Source organism: Myotis myotis, unplaced genomic scaffold (genome assembly GCF_014108235.1).
Source record: "Myotis myotis isolate mMyoMyo1 unplaced genomic scaffold, mMyoMyo1.p scaffold_m19_p_14, whole genome shotgun sequence".
In the NCBI taxonomy this organism is placed as follows: domain Eukaryota; kingdom Metazoa; phylum Chordata; class Mammalia; order Chiroptera; family Vespertilionidae; genus Myotis; species Myotis myotis.
In genome coordinates, this window is record NW_023416318.1 from 32,073,354 (window position 1) to 32,094,338 (window position 20,985).

Here is a 20,985-nt window from a genome sequence, read left to right on the forward strand (position 1 = left end):
CTTCAGATAAACCTAACAATTGAGATGCTGTAAATACATTTGCTCTTTCACCAATCCCTAGCTATATTTGGCAGCACAATTTCCTGTGTTCAAGGATTATTCTTGATTATTGCACAATTTATGTTCTCAAAGGCAGAATACCTTGGACATATTAGTTAAATGAATGGAGGGCTGCAAGGATGAACAAATGAATGAAACATCAAAAAACTGTATTAAGATCTTTGAGGTGTCATTGCTATATGCCTCACAGAGGAACACCCTAGGTCTTCCTTGACCAGGGCTAAAGCTCCTGGGTTTCACAAACAAGCCTTTCATATTTTGCAACAGCCGGGCGGGATTACAATGGAACAGAGCGGGTAAGGACGTACACAAGGGAAGAGCATTACTCTGGGCAAGGTTGGTGGCGTTTATGAGAGCAGGGGTGGATTTACTGGGAAGCTAATGAAGCTTAACTGCCGGGACCCCTCACTTGCACAGGCACCTCCCAAGGCCCACGAGGAGCCCTAGCAATGCATTCACTCTGTAGTATGCTTCTGTAAAATTTGCCAAAGTAAGGTCTAATCAAATTCATCACCCTAAGAGGGCCCTCAAAATAAGTTTCAGGCCCCACACAACCTGGGTCTGCCCTGTGTGAGAGGCAGGCAGAGGCTCGATGGCAGGAGGAGTGCCAGTTGTTAGAGAACATGGTCAGGGCAGTGAAAATGGGAGCTCAGAGGGCCAGTCAAACCTCTGGGTGGTTTCTCGTTCCTTTTTAAAAGCACAATCTCCTAGGCTCCCAGTTCTCATATCATGATTTTCCTTTCTGCTTTTCTATCGTCTTTGCAAATGAAGTCACAGGAGACATTTAGCTGTTATAAACTTCATGTCAAGCTCTGAAGTGCTTTTTAACAGCAGAAATATTTGGCTCACATGTGGGCTTTGTAGCTGTGGTAAATACCTCTTAGTTATCTGTCGCTACTGTTATCCCACACCTCCAATTTGGAGAAGAAATTCTGCATACGCATTGAGGCATTAAAAAAAGGAATATTGTGCCATATCTTAGCTCTTTTGTGAGCGGTTTCCTTATATTTCTTCTCATATGGAGCTAAGGCTTTTATCATATTGCACTGGTCATGGGTGGGAAAGCAGTAGATAGAAGGGGAACACTAATTATTACATCACTGGTTGGCAGATTCCTCTTAGCTTCTTAAAGGTTAAGTGGTCAAGTATGTAACTTCTTAATACAAGATCAAGGCATTTCAAGGACTAACTCATTCACCTGTTTTCTGACAAAGTGCTTTAGTAGATTTTGGATAAAATGCTTGCAGAGGTTAAAAAGGAAGAAATTGACCAGAGTTAATATGAAATAAAAACACACAAAAAAATATCTTGGAGGTTTCTTATATGACTATTGACATATAGACTATAGGTCTAGGTACATATCAGAACAATATATTTAGAAGTAGCATTCTTGAGAACAGATAATAGAAACAAAGGACAAGTAGTAAGCATTGTTTGCATATGTACTGTGTTGAACAATGACATTTTACTTTTTTATGTAACTTAATTATTTTATGAAGAGATGATAGAAAATACTATTATACTTCCTAAGTTAAACACTTGACATTTTGATTCCTCAAAATGCAACATTTTGGAAGTCTAGATATGTTTATTTATTAGTGATTATTAACACCCAGTAAACAACATTATGTCTTGTACAAACACAACCTCTCTTCACAGCATGATGCTGAAATCTATTATTCCCTGATTCCATATGCTGAAATACACTCAAATGCTCACAAATGACCTTAAGCATTAAATACATGTAAATGAGGACAACCTAGCAAGTGTGTGCTTTTGATTGATAACTAAAAGACTAGGTTGAAAACCACATCTAAAAAAGAAGTCCTCGCCGAAACCGGTTTGGCTCAGTGGATAGAGCATCGGCCTGCGGACTGAAAGGTCGCAGGTTCGATTCCGGTCAAGGGCATGTACCTGGGTTGCGGGCACATCCCCAGTGGGAGATGTGCAGGAGGCAGCTGATCGATGGCTCTCTCTCATCGATGTTTCTAACTCTCTATCTCTCTCTCCTTCCTCTCTGTAAAAAATCAATAAAATATATTTAAAAAAAAAAAAAAAAAGAAGTCCTCCCCACAAGGGCCTGGAGTCCATGCTCTTGGGAGCAATGGCTCCCAAGAATGAGAAGCAGGTACAGATTGCTCTTTCTAGGACCTGCCAGAGGTTTTCTGGGAAACAGAACTGGTTTGTTCATTTATATGAGAAACACAGAGCACAGTGCTCCCTGTGCCATCAACCAGCATTTCAATATAGGATTTAAAAATGCATATCTGGCCCTGGCTGGTGTTCTCAGTGGTTAGTGCATCGGCCCGTAGACTGAAAGGTCTCGGGTTTGATTCCCAGTCAAAGGCATGTACAAGAATCAACCAATGACAGCATAAATAAGTGGAACAACAAATCTGTCTCTCTCTTCCTTTCCTTTCCTCTCTAAAAAAGATGAAGTCTATCAATCAATACATAATTAAATGAAGAAGGCAGCTGGGCTTCTCTCAACCTCACATGGTACACTCTCAACCCCACACAATTCCCACCCAGTGTGTAATATATTCATCTTCAGTTTTTCTCATCTATTCATTTAGGGTAATAAGAATTCCTGCCTGCCTCATTATGGTTCTTGTGGACATTAAATAAGATACTTATAAAATGCTTAGAACAGTGCCTGACACACAGTAAATGCTCACTAAATGTGAACTATTATTGCTTTTAATAATCACCCACAGCATGGAAAAAAGCAGTTTCAACCAGAGCGTGTTGATGCAGGAAGGTATCTTACCAGCTTGATACTTTCTGAGTCTTAAACACACCAGCCTTCTGATTCCTTTGGATGATGTCTCTCACATCTGTTGGACATAGTTAAGAAAGCTTCTGCACCGACTGTCAATTGGCTAAAAATAAAGACATAAAAGCCCACAAACACAGTGATGTTATCGGACAGGGGACAGGTGAGAAGAGAAGAGATGTAGGGTTATATAAGGTAGGCGGAGAAGGTTCTAGCTCTGGCCCTACCACCAAATGTTGAGTTACTTGCCACAGGCAAGCTCTTTTAATTCCCTGGGCTGCAGTTTTGTTACCTGGGAAATGTACATTCAGGGAGCATTGGGGCGAGGCCCAATGTGGGCATTGGTGGGGGGAGATGACTATTCCATAGGTGCCAAGCCCCACTCGCTTCAAAGGCAAAGGTCTGCAGTCTCCCGGGAGGGCAATGGCCGTCTTCTGAGACTTGCCAGGTTGAAGTATTCCCAGCCTCCTGACGGCTAGTAGGGAGGGTGGGGATGAGCAGCAGAGAAGACCTGGGAGAAAGTGAGACGAGGAAGATGAATAAAAGCCCGGAGATTCTTAGAGAGAAAATGAATTACTGAAGAAAGTCAACCCGGTGAAAGGCCCCTGGATGAACTGTCCTTCCAGGGACCTATGCTCCGGCCTCTGGCCGTCTGCTGGTGTGTAAGCACTTGTACAAGAAGAGCCATGTGTACTGAAAAGATGTTTTGTGGAGCTGGTCACTGCCATCACGCAGCATCGTCTCCAGGAGGGCCCAGGGGGACAGCACATTGGGTGTCCACATGGGAAAGGCTAGACTTCAGATGGACAGTTAGTTTTGCTTCAACTTCTATAAATCTTGTAACTGTTCCTCTTTCTCTTTTTACTCCAGTCGCTGTGCAGCTCAGACCCAAGTCTGGCCACCACAGCAGCTCCTTCCTATTGGGAAAATTTTCTATACTGACCTCCACTCCTGGCTTCATCATGTTTTCTTGTCTTTCTAATTTTCAATTGCCCTCATTTTCTCATGTATTTCATATGGTATATTCTATGTGTCACTGTAAGAAACCTCAAAATCCCTCTTTTGGAATAAGGCAGGTTTAAATAAACAAGAAATAAAATAATTCCAGCGAAGGCTGCAAGCTGAACTAAATTGGGCCCATGGGGAGGACACCAAGCAGACAAGCGATGTTCCCCTATTGCTCAGAAAAACAGATTTCCTGAATGCTGGAAGCGAGCACTGGCCCAGGTCTCCCTGCAAGAACAGAGCCACAGGACGCTTCAACCCAAATCTCTGCTTGAAACACCAGGCACACCCATTTCTTCTCGGAGTGAATAAGCAGGTACTGTGATAGCTTTCTTCCCCCAGGAGTGGGGAGGAAAAATCAATTAGGTCTCCTAATGAAGGGCTTTGTTGAGGTTTACAAAAGTGCTATAATGCAGACTTTTTTTTTTTTTTCCTGGATGAACTTTCCTGTATGCAAATTAAATACTGTTAAATTACATTCATTAAAAAAATAAAAGAGACTAATTTGCCTACTTGTTTTGATTAACTGAAATGACACATAGGCCTACAGTTCTATTTCAGGAAGAAAGTATTTCAGGAAAGTCTTCTACATGAAATGTCTTGTAGAAAAGGACAGCTGACATCTTTATTCTGAGAACAAAATTAGTAGTCAGCTGACAACTGTTTTTGATTGAGCTCCCCCACACTCTGGCCACACCCTAGTCAGTGTTTCCATGGCATCCAACTGCAAGCCAGAATGTGACAGGTACACCTGTCGCGTCCTGTGAGTACATGCCTAATCTATCAAGCAAAACATGTTATTTTGTTACTGGAGGTAATACTTTTTATAAAATAGTCACAGGGAAGTTAAATTATATAACTCAGAAAACCTATTAATAATTTTTAGTAAACATCTCAACACTATATACTTTTATACAATTTATAAACCTGTGACTACAGGTCGCCAGGCTGAAGCAAGCATATATATTTATAATCTAGGAGCAATTTTTTTTAAATGAAAAAAATTTGCAGCAGTATTTAGGCTGCTTTATTTTTAGAACTGGGGAGAGAATATATTTGGTGGGTTAGAAAAAAATGTCAATAGCATATGAAAATACTACCTTAAGAGAGATATTCTGACATTCTGATCCCCACCCTTTACTTTAGGTGGGGTTTTTGGGTGGTTCCTCTAGTTGGCACTGTGCCCAATAATCAATGTGGCCCTTCTTCTGTGTCACCTCAGGGTAATAAAGGAAATTCAATCAAACGAAGTTGGTCTGTCCGGGACAGTTTTGAACAGAATGGACCAAATCGTGTTCTCTGAACTGCACCCACCTTCTGGGAGACTTCAGTGGGAGGTGCTGGGTGCAAAGAGAGATTTCTGATTCAATGGATACAGAGTAATCACCTCCAATCGCCTTGCCTGGGCAAAGAGACCTCCAGAGCCAGAGGACACATGCTCGTGGCTAAAAGGAGACCAGGATTCTAGCTCTACATGTTCTCAAATAAAGCAAAGCTCAGGAGTGGGGCTCCATTATAATTTTGCTTCAGTTGATTTTTATTCTTAAAATTATATTTTTGCATAATGATATCACTTATTTAAACAAATTATGTTACCTATTATATATAACATGATTTAAAATATTAACCTCCTGCTGCAATTAGTAATTGTTATATTTATCGGTGGTCACACACACATTTTGAGAATTGGTATTGTTCTTTAAACAAGAAAGCATTTGAAAAAGAAGACCACTGCGGCTCAAGAGGCATTACCTTCGTGGTTCGTGTTTCCTTCATTCCTCACTGGAACATCAAAGGTGAGAATGGGAAACTATGAAATTATTATACAAATCCTGATTACCTTTATTTCTAAAGTTTCTAAAATGTGACACTATTTGCTAATTTAAAGGTCGCCAAATATTCCTTAAGTGTGCTCATTACTCAAATGAATTGAGAAGATGGCACAGAGGTGATCTGAACTCTGTTAGCAATGTCAGCTGTGGTTTATGGATGAGAGAGCTTTTCTTCCAGAGGGCGCTGAGGAAATGCAAGATGACACTCACCCAAGCAGCCCAGCTTTTGGTGAAGAGAACTGTTTAATGGGAGAAAAAGACACTTTGAAGTCAACTGAACCTGGCTTCTAGCGCTGGTTCCGATTCTTAGCGGCTGTGTAAACGTGGGTCAGTTAACCTCCCTGAGCTCCACCTCGGAACAGGAATGATGATACCTACTTTACAGGCTTAATGGAGTGTCACATACGAGGAGCCTGACACATAGTAGGCGCCTAATTCATGTCAATTCATTATCCTCTTCAATAATTCAAGTAAAAGCTTTGGAGGGATGAAGAGGCTGGTGATTGTAACTCAAGTGAGGTTTGGCAATGAAGCTTCACCTTCTTTCCCTGCCACTCAGCGTCAGTTAAGTGAACATTTATATTGTAGAATTTAAGTAACTGGAGGGAATCCAAGAACTTCTGCCCTGTAGGTTTCCAGTGTCTTTCCCGTGTATAAATGTGTGCTCTAGCCAAGGCATAGCCTGTGACCCACAAAGACAGGGGCTTGGTCTGTCTTGTCCTCTGCTGTCTCTTTAGCACCTGAAATGCATGCAATTAATACTGGTTGAATTAATTTTAATTAATTAACTAAAAATTAGGTTTCCAAGCTATTTGTTGAGTCCTTGCCCAATGTGAGGCACACAGAGGTCCATTTGTGACTCATCTTGTAAACAGAAGTGCTGGCATCAATACTTCAGCTGGCCCTGGTATTGCAGGAGGGGCCTGGGTGGAGGCGGAGGGCCCGGCATTCCCAAGGTCCCAACCATCCCCAACCCAGGCTGCTCAGTCCACATGCAGCTTCACTGATCAATGCCTGGAATCAGGGATTCTGTTAAAATAATGGCAAGCAGGGGTGTCCTTTAAAATGGACATGAAATTAACCAAATTTGGAAGAATCTTAAGCTTGAGATCATGATCCAGACTGTGCATACTGTGGGGATGAGACGCTTGGGTGAGGGGCACAGGAAATGGGTCGCCAAGCGTTGCCATATGCTGCAGGTGACAACTTGATGTTTACTGAGGAGGGGTCAAGGCGGGGTGCTTGTGTTGGGCAAGCAGTGAGTGTAGCAGAGAGGGATGCTCACCTTTAGATGTTGTACTTTTATTCATTATGATTTGGAAGAAGCTTAGCATCCATAATAACTTAGTATATCCTATCTCTCCCCTATTCTCATGTCGTTGCCATCACCAGCTACAAATTTTATGGAGTAATTATTATCTGTGGGCACTTGGAGAATTCGTAATTACACTAAAAGGGCAGCGCCAAAGAAAAGGACTACATTCCCTACTATTTCAAGATAAATTTGAGAAATGGATGAACCAAATGATGTTATGTTCTAACTCATCCTTTGTTCTCTCCGGGTACAGCTAAATCACGGCATCAGTACGGAGAGGCACTCTGAGGTAGGGGGCTCTGTAGTTTAAGGGCCACGGAGAACCTCAGAGACATCTACCCAGGAATCTGAGAAAATGTTCAGACTTACAACATTCGCTTATACCTCAAGTCTTCATCTCTTTTCAGATACCTCTGTTTAATAAATCTCAAATCAGCATCTAGCTATCCAGGTCAAGGTAGAGAGCTCTAGACAGCGGTCACCAACCGCCACTGGTGGTCCGAAAGGTTGGCGACCGCTGCTCTAGAAGATACAGCCAATCCACTGCATACATTTTAGGAAGACAGTGAATAAAATAACCTCAGAACTGGTTGATATGTTTCTATGATATAGAGATTCAGAACCCATCTTTCCATTGCCTCACATATTTAAAAATCAGAAATAACAGAAGATAAAAAGAAAATATCAGGAAATGCTCTATTTTTAAAAAAGGTAAGAATCAGAATGTTAGAAGATTAAGAGACTAGGAAGTAAGGCTCAGGTAGATTCATTAAATTCAGATGCCAAGAACAACAGAAATAATTTTTTAAAAGATGAGAATAATATACAGGCCAATACTCAGATGTGATGCGTGACTGCCAGGTCGATTTTCAATTACATTTCACTGATGTATTCATTTGTTTCTTAATGTGCTCATCTTGCCCATTAAGAATAATTAGCAGCTTTGCTTAGAGATTTCCTGGCTTCTGGCAATGTTTCTCCCCCTTTTTTTGGTTGACATCCACTTTTACTTTTTAGAAAGTAATTTTTGAATAATATCCTACAACTGCTATATAATTTAGGCTTCCTAAAATTTTAAAGGAAAGACGTAAACAGTAATTTTTAAATGAGTCTGTTTCGACCCATATGCATCAACAGCATGTGATTCAGTGAATTAGTTATTCTAACAGAAAATGGGCACACACATAGAAAAAAAAATTTTTCATTCATATTAACCTCACTCAGCAAAACTGCGCAGGATGAATGCCAGTTGTAAGCTCTATTAGCAAGTCAGGATATCATTAAGAGCAGGAAAAACACATTGCCAATTTTTTAAGGCTTGATGCATGCTTGTTTTTTTTAATTTAAAAAAAAAAATAGATCTAGTTACAACAGAAAAATGCACACAAACATAGAACAACGGCGTGACAAAAACCGCACTGCACTAGGAAAGTCCTGAGAGACGAAATAAAGCACTGCCCGTTTGGGTCTGCATCCTGAAAGGACCTACTTTATCTACATTGTAGAGTTCTTCCCCTCCTGCCCTCTGGCACCCCGCTATATTAAACCCATTGTAAACCCCGGCACAAAAAAGCACTCTCAGGGCTGAGCTTCTGAGGACCAAATGTTAAAAATCCATTTTCTTGGGAGGGGGCTGTACCAATCATTTCTTTGAAAGGCCGGCAGAGTGAATACAGAATCTGAGATTTCCTCTCTGATTTCAAGAGCTGGCCTGGCATCTTTGCTGTTTAAAGCCAAGGTGCGTTAATTAGTGACATTAGCATTGCTTCCTTTCTTTGGAAGCTCTGTAGTTTAGCTCGATAATAATTTGTGTCATTAAATTTACATGCGGACTACAGATGTTTCCCAGAGTTTGTTAAAAGTTCTAATTGGTTCCTGAGGCTGTTAAATGAGACACCTGCTGACTTAAGGAAAACCTCAGGTTGCTGGGCCCAAGCTGAAATTTCTGTGGCTAAAATGACCTTCTCTTGCCCAATAGTCCTGCCCCCTTTTTCGCCCCTGGAAGAGCAGATCCGCTGGGGCTGAGCCGGCATGCCTGACTCCCTCTCGCTCTCTGTGTTCCCTGACATGCGGGGGAGGGGCACGGGAAATGATGCCGCGCACGAAATAACTCAGAATAAAAGCAGAGTGAATGAATAACATGGGCTCGTCTTCAGGAATATTTTGAGAAACTTGCGACAGCCTGAAGATCATGATTAAAATCCTGCATTTTAAAAAAGGAAGCACCTTTTGAGATCTCTTTCCCTTGTGTGAAAGGCCAAGCCTGTGATTGGCTGTTTTTCCTTCCTGAATTTTTTTTAAGTCTGTCAGGCAATTAGCTGGGTGGGGCTCTGTAGAGCACACAAGTGCGGCTGCACAATATCAGCTACTGTGTTTCTGGTACCTCCTTCCTCCCCTCGGAGCAGCCTGATGGAGCTGCTGCAAATGTTACTTGCAAAAACAAATTTACAGAGCAGAGGTAGCAAAAGAAAATAATTTTTAAAAAGGCTTTATGTAAGATGCCACACACACACAAAAAAATCAGACCTGCTTTGACATTTTAGGAGTCTCAAATTCAAATAAGGAGATTACCTTCTTCAGAATGTAAATGTAAGGCACACCAAAAAACCCAGAGCAAACATATCTTCCACTTTTCCTCTCAATTTCTAACGGCTGTTAACTGCCCCTGAACAAATCAGCTCGATTGCTAAAGTAGCCACAAATTATGCTTGCTTTCTTAGTTAAAGTACAGTTCAATTTTCATGAACTCTGTGTACATATTAGTAAAGCATAATCTAATATAATGGGGTTTGAACTGTAATAGCATGGCAGAAAAAAAGAGATAGCTCTCATAATCCTAAATAAAAGGAAATAATGAAAACCTGCTAGCTGTTTTCAGCGGGGAGATAGAAGTAACTCCTCAGGAATTAGAGTAGGCATAATATTACATGGCACGGATGTACACTACCAAACACAAGAAAGGTAATGACGAACATGAAGTTGGAAGCTAATTTTTGTAAGCAATATCCAATGTAATAAATATTACGTAATTTATTTTGTGCTGGCAAATTTCAGTGGAAATAAAAAACAAGAATGCCTGAAAATTATTTGGAAACAAAATGTTCTTCCTGCCTTGAGTAGTCCACAAATCATAGGCTCCTTTCAGGAGAAGTGACCATTAAAATCGATCAAAATAAACAACACTTCATCTTGCCCAATGAACTCCATGTATTTCTACTTTTTCTTAATTACTTATCATATGTATGGGGGAAACTCTGTTTTAATACCCCATGCTGACTTTCTTTATATCAAGCGTTACTCAGCCGTGGGTGGGAGGGGATGGGGAGAGGGGAGGAACGAACGCCGCAAACCCATTTTCTATCTGAATAAGGATACTTCTGATGGCCTTTTCATTCCCATCAGTTAACAGAACTTCTTTGACATCTGCAGAAATAGCAACCTGGAAAAAAAAAAGGGGGTGGGGGGAGCACAGCAAACAATGAGCAAATATGCTTGTCTGTGTGGAAGTGAAGACAGGAGTGACAAGCCTTCAGTATCATGCTTCCTCACCTATTTCTCTGTAACAATCTTCAATCTTTTTTCATTTTATGTCTGCATTATTTTAATCATTCAATCAAATCAGTCAATACTTTTATCATTCCATTTGCGGGAGCCTCTATCTTGCTATCATTCTGTTCGGTAATTGCATTGTGACAGCGGATGATGGTATTCTGAGAGGCTTTCATTTGTGGGCTTCTGTTTATCTAGTAGAGCCATCATACAAGGCTGTCACTCTGCCTTTCAGCTTGCTTCTGTCTGACTGCCTGATGCCCTTCATATAACTTTGCATTGCAGGCAGATGGCTTTGTGAGGGTAATTTTTTTGTGAGCTTTGACATGCTCGCACATTGGGCTGTAACCTCGACACATTGTGTGAGAGCGACAGGTTTGTCAAATGCCAATCAGTGTAACAATATGCTTTTATTTGTAGAGACATAAAAACTTGTCTAATGCACTGTGCTGCTACATAGTATCTCCTGAATACATGACTCAGAACCCAGAGAATGGGGAACGGCGTTCCTGAATGGCCAATCGAATTCAAAAGAATCTAATTACTGAGCGCTCTGGATCATGTTTGTTGGTGTAATAATGCAGGCAAAACATTAGCAGCTATCTCATGGTGCTCCAACTGTGATTCGCCGGGCTACTCCTGAATCTTAGCAAATGGGACTGTAATCTGAAGGAAAAAAAATGCTTTCGCTATGGCAAAGAAAGACTGTGAGAGGCCTGGAATGTCACGACAAGCGATATCGACTCACTGAGGTAAAATGTTTCTGCTCATCGAGGCAGCCATAAAAATCAATATGATCCGAAAGTAAGTCAATCTAGAAGGTCTCTCAAGACCCGGCAGCTTGACCGCAGCTGATGCTGTTGACGGTTCTCTGACCCAGCAGTTGGAGGCCCTGGAACATTTTTCCTTTTGTTCCTCCCTCTGAATGAGATTGGAATTGAGAAAAGACCTACCATGAGCCCAGCCAAGCATGTCATGCCACCCCCTAGCTCACACACAGCAAGGTCCCTGAAAGAGAGAAAAGAAATGGTAGAACCCATACAAATTAGATGAAAATGGTCAGAGAGAGATATATGTTACAAGAACAAATTGCCATCTGCAGTAAGAACGGCGCTAACCAGGAAGTTGTAGAGACATGACTGGGCTACCTCATGTCGTTTTGCGTTTTAAAAATAATTATGAAATAGAAAAGTCACAAAGCAGGCAAACCAGTGGGGGTTCCCTCATTAGTGTTCACTGCAACATTACCACCGCTGAGCTGAAAAATCTGAGAAGGTTCCCTTTTTTTCCCTTGTCAATGGCGCTGTCTTTTAGAACTAAACTAGCTAGAGTAGCGAAAGATAATTGTTAGGAAAGGATAACACTGTTAATCCACATTCAGTCCTTCAAAAACAGTTAGACAAGTAAATGAAGAATATATATGAGTGTGTGTATACCTATATTATCGTCACACACACACACCACACACACAAAATAAATGCAATCTTGAATTAAAAAAAAAAAATAATCATCTAAAACAAACCGAAACATTTGGGAAAGCTGAACCGCCCCCATCAAGAACAATTACACAAAGAGCATTTAGCAATTAACACTTAAATCACAACTGACCCCGACACAACACAGTGAATAAACAATGCAGGGACATAATATGGCTAAGCCAGCAAACCCAGCTAAAGTAATGACTGGGCTCTGACTTCGCCGCTCCAAGTAGAGCGGCTCCAAGTTAAAGCTGACAGGCTAGCGTGGCACTCTGCACTTACCTTCCTCTTTGTGCCTAAATATCAGCGCTCGACGGGTGACATCCTCGCCCTGGCCCCCTGCCCGCTGATTGGAGCTCCAGTCAAGCTTAAGCACAGCGAGATGAGCAAATGCCAGGCGTCCAGGGCAGCTCTGCAGCCCAAATTCAATACGGCCCTGCTCTTATTCTACATGTTTAGATTCTTAGGATTGTTTCTTCATCCCAGTTTGGGAAGTTTATTACCTCACCCGAAGGGGGGCCGGGGTGGGGGGAAGCAGCACTAAAAGGGAGGGAGAGGTGGAAAGAGAGGGAAGGGGAGGAGAAAAGGCCAAACAAGAACATTCATAGTCCAAAATACACTTAATGGGTATTCAGTTGTTAAAAGCAATTACAGACTAGTTGGTAAATATGGGCCCATTGAACTTCAAAAAATATACATTATTGACCCAGTCTTGTAAGTACATATTGCTAAAACACACACCCCATGATCTCTAACGGCTTGTCTGGAATCATAATGGGCTATTCAGGAAGCTTCTAGTGGATGACTTTTATAAAATGAGATTTAAAATGAAAAACCTTTATTTTCTGGGTCTACCAAACATCTTGATAATTTTCAAATAAAAGAAGGTGTTTTTTTTCTTTTTCCTAAACCTCATGCATGGGTTTGATCTATAATGCACACTGACAGTTGAAAACATTTATTTCTGTAGCATGACTCTGTAATTACTATTTATTACTATATTTTATAAATACACGTTGTTAAGTGTACAAAACACCTTTACAAACCGGGGGTGGGATGGCACCTTTAAATAATAGCTGTGGGATATCTATTTATAAAAAATTCTGTAGTGACTTCTCTGGCAGAAGTTTAAAGAAAGTCTTTATTGTTTTTGTGGGGTTTTTGTGGTTTTTTTTTTGACCTTTACAATCAGTAAGGATTGATTGGAGCTTCACTTTTGTTTCCCCAAAATCAAAGTGAAATAAAAAGCCTTGAGTGAAAATCAAAAGCTTTTGACATATAGCAAAAAGCTTGCTGTGCAATATTAGTACCCAAAGGCAATTCAGATTTTTTTAGAAGCAACATGTTTTCACCATGAACTTTTTTCTCTTTCTTCCTGTTTTCTTTCTTCCTTTCTTTCTTTCTTTCTTTCTTTCTTTCTTTCTTTCTTTCTTTCTTTCTTTCTTTCTTCTTTCTTCCTTCCTTCCTTCCTTCCTTCCCTCCTTCCCTCCCTCCCTCCCTCCCTCCCTCCTTCCTCTCTCTCTCTCTCTCTCTCTCTCTCTCTCTCTCTCTCTCTCTCCTTTTCTTATCTTTTAAACAATTTAATTTGAAGAATGTAACCATAACAATCTTTAACATGCAGATACAATACCCATAATGGGCTGGGGGAAAGAAGTATTTTTCAGTGCAGCTTTGTACCTGAATATCTCACTGTGCTTGAGGCAGTAGTAAGCCAAAACCTCTTCAGCCGGCCAAATGCCTGAAAAACACAAGGGGATAGGCCTTTTTGTATTATAGAAGTCTCTTCTAGAATCATTCTTTGCAGTCATTCTTTAGGAAATGGCATTTAAAAATTATATACAGAATAAGCCATTTTGACTTTAAACAAATGTAACATAATTATTAGTAGTATTATATCACATGAGTTTCTTTTGTTGTTGATTTTATGATGGTAATATTTATAACTCAGGAAAATAGTACAATATTCTAAATAAATTTTACTAGATTTCAATCACAACAAAACAGCAAAAACAATAACCAAATTTCAAATATCAAAAGTTGAATTTTAATGGGATTTCAGCCAATTCATATGCATCAGTTAAAGACCTACTGTACATGCATTTTATGTTAGGCAAAAATAAATGGAAAATCATTTACAGGAGCAAATAAAACCACTGAGGTCATTATACTTTTTTGTTTGATTCCATACTAATTTTTTAAATATGCACAGTTTTTCCCTTTCTCCAATTAATAAAAATCAAACTGGAGCATACAATTAAGAAATTTAAAAATTTCCAACTTTGGTACACCATTAAATTTAACAATAACTCTTCCCACTAAATTCCATGAATGGGCATTTTCTAAAATCATCATCTGTAAATCTTTTACTAGTATTTAAAAGACTTAAGTAGTCTTCATGAATGTATATGAATTGCTTAAAGAGGAGATAAACCTGTTAGGAAATTATAGTTCCTGGTAGTTATCACAGTTAAGTTTTCTCTTTATACTTTTATATTTCCCAAAATGTTTACAATAAATATGTATGACTGCAATAATCAGAATAAACAATAGCCTTATAACAATTATGCTTTCCCCAAATGGCCAGACTCAAAGATCAGGCAGGGCACCAGGCATCCTGCATGACTGTGCAATCCTGGGAAAGAGCAGTGGATGTTCTCTGTTCTCTTCTAATAGGTCTTGATGCAAAACTGAAACACCTGCCCTGACCGGTTTGTCTGAAAGGTCCCAGGTTTGATTCCGGTCAAGGGCATGTACCTTGCTTGCAGGCACATCCCTAGTAGGGGGTGTGCAGGAGGCAGCTGATCGATGTTTCTAACTCTCTATCCCTCTCCCTTCTTCTCTGTAAAGAATCAATAAAATATATTTTAAAAAAACAAACAAAAAAACTGAAACACCTAACAACACTTAATTTTTTTCTCCCAGATGCATCTCTAGCTTTGAGGAGTAAGAAATCTGGCATTTCAGAGAAAAGGATGTAAAAAAATTGGTAAGTAAAATCTTAAAAGAATCAATGGGTAAATCTATGAACAGCAAAGAGACAGCCCCATAGAGTATTTGCTGCAGCAAAGTCTCAGCCCTGGTTGGGTAGCTCAGCTGGTTCGAGCATCATCCTGATATACCAAGGTTGCAGGTTCGATCCCGGTCAGGGCATATACAAGAATCAACCAATGAATGCATGAATAAGTGGAGCAACAAATAGATGTTTCTCTCTTTCACATACTCTCTCTCTAAAATCAATCAAGAAAAATCTTTTTAAAAATGAAACCAACAATCAAATCAGCGATTGGGAATATAAGGAAGCAAAACAACACCCAATCAGAATAGCAAAAAGAAAAAAGAATTGCCTCCCCAAAATGAAAATAGTGTAAGGAGCCTCCAGGACAACTTCAAGGGTACCAACATTCACATCATGCGGGTGCAAGAAGGAGAAGAGAGAGAGCAAGAAATTGAAAAACTGTTTGAAAAAGTAATGAAAGAAAACTTCCCTAACTTGGTGAAGGAAATAGACATACAAGTCCAGGAAACGCAGAATCCCAAACAAGATGAACCCAAAGAGGCCCACACCAACACACATCATAATTAAAACAAAAAAAAGATTCAAGAAAAAGAGAGAATCTTAAAAGCAGCAAGATAAGAGCAGTTGGGTTATCTACAAGGGAGTGCCCATAGGACTGTCAGCTGATTTCTCAACAGAAACTTTGCAGGCCAGAAGGGAGTGACATGAAATATTCAAAGTGATGAAAAGTAAGGACCTGCAACCAAGATTACTCTACCCAGCAAAGCTATCAGAAGGAAGGCCTCTCTCAAATCTGAGACTCAACTGGAGAGGCCAACACCCCCTTAGCGAAGCTGTAGGTTCTTCTGGGAAAAGAAATGCGCTGATGGACGTTACTAAAAGAAAAAGCTGCTCATGCTGGAATGGGTAAGTGAGCCTTTTGGACTGTTTTTAGTCTTTACATTCTGTCTCCTTTTCCTTAAACATTTCTGAATTGTCATTGATGTTTCATCCCAGGAACTACAGAATGCTCCATAAATTTTTATGAGGCATCTACTATGTCTCTGTGGATCACAGCATGGTCACTAGAGCTTCAGTCTATTAGGGAGGAGACATTAACTAAATAATTACACAAATGACATGCCTAATTATAATTGTAATAAATGCCATGTGGGAAAAATTGATGGTCCTTCTGAGAACATTTCATAGGGGACTTGACCTTGGTCAGAGGGGAAGTTGGGAGGGGTCCATCGGAGAATACTTACCTGTAGAAATGGAATGTAAGCTGGGACCCAGAGGATGAAGAGGCAAGTAGAAGAGAAAAAGGGGGACAGGGATAGAGGAGATGGCCCATAGAAGGGGCGGCCTCATGAATTAAAACTTTGAAGAGCTTGATTCTTAGGAATAGAAATAGGGTCAGTGGAGCAGTACAATAAATGAGAAAGGGAGAGAGTCGTGTAAGATGAGACTGGAGGGGTAGTTAGGGGCCAGATCCCACAAGCTCAGACCATGTTAAGAATTTTAAATTGCATCATAAAACAAATAATAAAATTTAAGCAGCAGAGTGGTATGATTAGATTTGCATTTTAGAAGGTAAGTCTGGCTACTCTAAAGAAAATAGATTGAAAAGGAGTGAGAGAAGGCAGGGGAAATTAGGTAGGCGGCCACTACAATTACATAGGTGAGTGTTGATGGTGGCTTGGGTGATAGAGGACAGGAAGAAAAGTGGAAAAATATGAGCTATCTTTAGAAGGTACACTGGCAAGACTTTATAGTGAATTAGAGGAAGAGGGTGGTAAGAGAGAGGAAGGTGTCAAGTATGACTTAGGTTTATGGCATTAATAAGTGGGTGGATGATGCACAACAGTAGCATATAGATTTTATATGAACCGGGGAGACTGAATTCTTGGTGCAAAAACACTCACTAGGGGTCTAGGCTCTGATTCTGGCTCTGCCACTAACAATCTGTGTGATATTGGGGGGAAAATTAGCCTTTCTGAGCTTCTGTACCCTCATCTGCAAAATACTAGGCTTGGGTTAGATTATATCTAGGAAGACTTTAGGCTATAAAAAGCTGTAACAGAAAACCATGCTTTGGAGTTAGACAGAGTTCAGCTTGAATACCAGCTCTTATGGTTACATCACCTTGGACAAACTTAAATGTAAGCCTCCTTCATTCATTCATCCATCCCTTCAGCATACAGTTATTGGCAGCCAGGCCTGCTCTAGAAGCTGGGATACAGCAGTGAATAAAACAAAGGCCTTACCCAAGTAACTTCAACAGGGCAATAGACAGTAAAGTAGGTAATTTCAGAGAGTAATTAATGTTGTGAAGGAAATAAAAAATTAATGAAATTGAGAATAACTATGGGGGGTGCTACTTTAGCCATCATTGTTGGGTAATGCCACAGTTCTCTCATTTGTTAAGTACAAGCAAGAAAAGTACTAATTATAGTGTTGTTGGGAGGATCAAATGAGCTAATGCATGTAAGGAACTTAGAGCAATGCCTGGCACATAATAAAGTTTTTTTTAATAATGATAGCTATTGATACTTCTGCTATTGCCATTGTTACTATTTGGACATGTTTTTATGCAGGGAATTTTATTAACCATGATTATACTTTTATGATATTTTCTTCACCTCTAGATTGCAAAGTACACTAGGTTGCAAAAACAAGGGTCCAAATGAATTGTTTTGCAATTTTATTTCTTCTCTTATTCCTGGAGAAACCAACTGAACCGACAGGACAGAGAATGAGCATGAGGAGGGAGGAAAATTAAAGGAGCACAAAAAATTAACCAAATATTTCAATAATAAATTCTTCTACGATTGCAAAACAGGTTAGTTTAATAGGTATGGTTTGATTAAACTCGTCAATATATGGTGGTGGGAAAATTGAATAGTTACATGTAAAAAAATAAAACTAGATCACCAACTTATACCATACACAAGAATAAACTCAAAATGGATAAAAGACTTAAATGTAAGTCAAGAAATCATAAAAATCCTAGAAGAAAATTTAGGCTGTAAAATCTCAGACATCTCACTTAGCAGTATTTTCACCAGTACATCTCCTAGGGCAAGAGAAAAAAAGGAAAATATAAACAAATGGGACTACATCAAACTAAAAAGCTTTTGCACAGCAAAAGAAACCACCATCAAAATGAAAAGGGAACCCACTATATGGGAGAACATATTCACCAATGATACATCTGACAATGGACTAATTTCCAAAATATATAAAGTTCTTATAGAACTCAACACCAGGAAGACAAACAATCCAATTAAAAAGTGGGTAAAGGACTTGAATAGATACTTCTCCAAAGAGGACATACTAGCACAGATGGCCAATAGACATATGAAAAAATGCTCAATGTTACTAATCATCAGAGAGATGCAAATTAAAACTACAATGAGGTATCACCTCACATCTGTCAGAATAGCTACCATCCACAAATTAACAAACAGCAAATGCTGGTGAGGATGTGGGGAAAAGGGAACTCCAGTGCACTGCTGGTGGGAATGCAGACTGGTGCAGCCATGTGGAAAACAGAATGGCGTTTCCTAAAAAAATTAAAAATGGAACTGCCGTGTGACCCAGCAATCCCACTTCTGGAAATATAGCTTAAGAATCCTGAAACACCAATCAGAAAGAATACATACACCCCCTATATTCATAGCAGTATTATGTACAATAGCTAAGATCTGGAAACAGCCCAAGTGTCCATCAATAGATGAGTAGATAAAAAAACAAACAAACACCGGTGGTACATTTACATCCTGGAATATTATGCAGCTGTAAAAAAAAAAAAAAAAAAAAGGAACTCTTACCCTTTGCTACAGCATGCATGAATCTGGAGATTATTGTGCTAAGCAAAATAAACCCATCAGAGAAAGACAAATATCACATGATCTCACTTATATGTGGAATCTAATGAACAAAATAAACTGGCAAACAAAATAGGTCCAGAGGCATGGATGGCTGGAACAGACTGACAGATCTCAGAGGGGAGGGTGGTGGAGGAGATGGGAAGAGATTAACCAAAGAAAATATATGCAATATACATAGCCCATGGTCACAGACAATAGGGTGGGGAAGGCCTGGTGTGGGGCGGGATGTGGGGTGAAGGAGGGTAGATGGGGGAAGAAGGGGACATCTATAATACTGTCAATAATAAATAAATAAATTTTAAAAAAGAAAGGGAGTTTGGGTAAGTAAAAATACATTAAAATTTCAAACTCAATTTTTAATTCAGGTACCTATTTGTGTGATGAGTATGAGGGAAGGGAAAGATGAAAGGAGCCCCAGCTCCATCCTGGACGCTCAGGCAGGAGGGGAACATGGTCTTCAGAGAGCGTTCCCCCGAGGCCCAGCCATGGGCCTGAGGGTCACCTTTAGAGCAGGTGCTGGGGAAGCTATTAAAGGACAGATGAGAAACGGAGGCAGAACAAGGAAGATGCTGGAGCCACAGCGAGAAGAGAAAAAGGAATACACTGCAGCCACAGCCACAGCCACAGCCACAGCCACAGCCACAGCCACAGCCACAGCTTCAGCAGCTCACACACTGAAGCCGTGGGCTTGGGAGACACTTCTGAGGCTTCTCAGCTTTATGACCCTATTGGCCAGTCACTACACTCTCCTTACATCATCTCCTTAACTGGAAATAATAATACTCTCTACTCCCTAAGTATAGGTGTGAGGTTTAGGTGAATTAGAAGAGTACCTAGTAAGCACAGGTAAGGTTTATTGTTATGATTCTTATTCTTAGCATGACTTAGTGAACGCTTACTACGTGGCAAACACTGGCTGTGCACTTTAGGTGGAATATCTCCTTTAATCTTTAAAATAAACATGTACGGTAAGTACTGCTTTAATGCCAGCCAGGGGGCACAAGGAGGTGCAGGGAAGCACAGAGAGCTTAAGTGACATAGCCAGGATTTGAGCCCACACACTCATCTCTAGAGCCCCGTTTCTTCACACTGTCCCAACCCTGGTGGCTGGTCCTGGAATCAAGAGAACGAATTTCTAGTTCTCGTGACTATGTCGATAATTCATTTTGGGACTTGTGACAAGTCATATTTGGGCTCTAGTTTCAAGAATAAAAGGGAAGAGTAGAATTGATTTCTGAGGCCTCTTTCAGCTCTCAATCTAATGGCTACAGATTATTATGTGTGTGCATTTCCAAACAAGAGCTACACAACTATCAGTGGGCTGTAGCTCAGGACATTTTAAAGGAATCGGATTGGTTAAAATATTTCATTGGTACTATAATCTCAAATTTACACACCTACCAGGAAATATTTTAGTTAGGATTCAAAACAATCTTAAAAGTCAAGTCTTCATGTCTATTGGAATTGAATGAGAACTGCCTTTGTTCAATAAATCTCACAGCTTCAGAAAAGAACTGCTCTACCTCTATATATTCTAGTTGTGATAACTTTTTATTTAGTTAATCTAGCATGTAATAACAGACAACTTTCTCAGGTACAATTTTCCCTCTCTAACATTGAGCACAATTCTCAGCTATAAGCTGTATTTTTTCCACAAATACGTTTTCTCCTCCTCAGGGTGACAAACTACCTTTTGGGCAGAGGTATTTGCCCAGAGTCTCCAAGCACAGGTAGCAGAACACCTCCCAGTGTGAGCGCCCTGGGCCTAGGTGAGAAGATGCTCCATCCACACTGGTCAGTGAGGATGTCTAAAGTGAGACCCAGAAAACCAGACCAGAGAGCTCCTAGCACAAAGGGAAACATGGGCTGGTTTTCCCCAGAAACAGCACAGTCTTCAGCAGTAGAAAAATGCAGAAGGAGAAGGAGGAGGAGGAGGAGGAGGAGGAGGAGGAGGAGGAGGAGGAGGAGGAGGAGGAGGAGGAGGAGGAGGAGAGAGAGGGGGAGAAGGAAGAGAAAGAGAAAGAAGAGGAAGAGGAGGAGGGGGAGGGGAGGAGAAAGAGGAGGAGAAGGAAGATTTTCATT

General features: G+C 40.3%; 1 protein-coding gene across 3 annotated transcripts in view; it reads right to left on the bottom strand.

Annotated features, from left to right (window-relative positions):
- Positions 1-20,985, bottom strand: part of CAMKMT (calmodulin-lysine N-methyltransferase) — a 306,572-nt gene that overhangs the window by 27,451 nt on the left and 258,136 nt on the right. For all 3 annotated transcript variants that reach the window (XM_036334699.1, XM_036334700.1, XM_036334698.1), the window contains exons 4-7: positions 13,693-13,753; positions 11,491-11,545; positions 10,364-10,427; positions 2,831-2,897 (exon numbers count right to left, since the gene is read on the bottom strand). In XM_036334699.1, the coding sequence (XP_036190592.1) occupies positions 2,831-2,897; positions 10,364-10,427; positions 11,491-11,545; positions 13,693-13,753 (247 nt within the window). The remainder of the gene's footprint in view (positions 1-2,830; positions 2,898-10,363; positions 10,428-11,490; positions 11,546-13,692; positions 13,754-20,985) is intronic.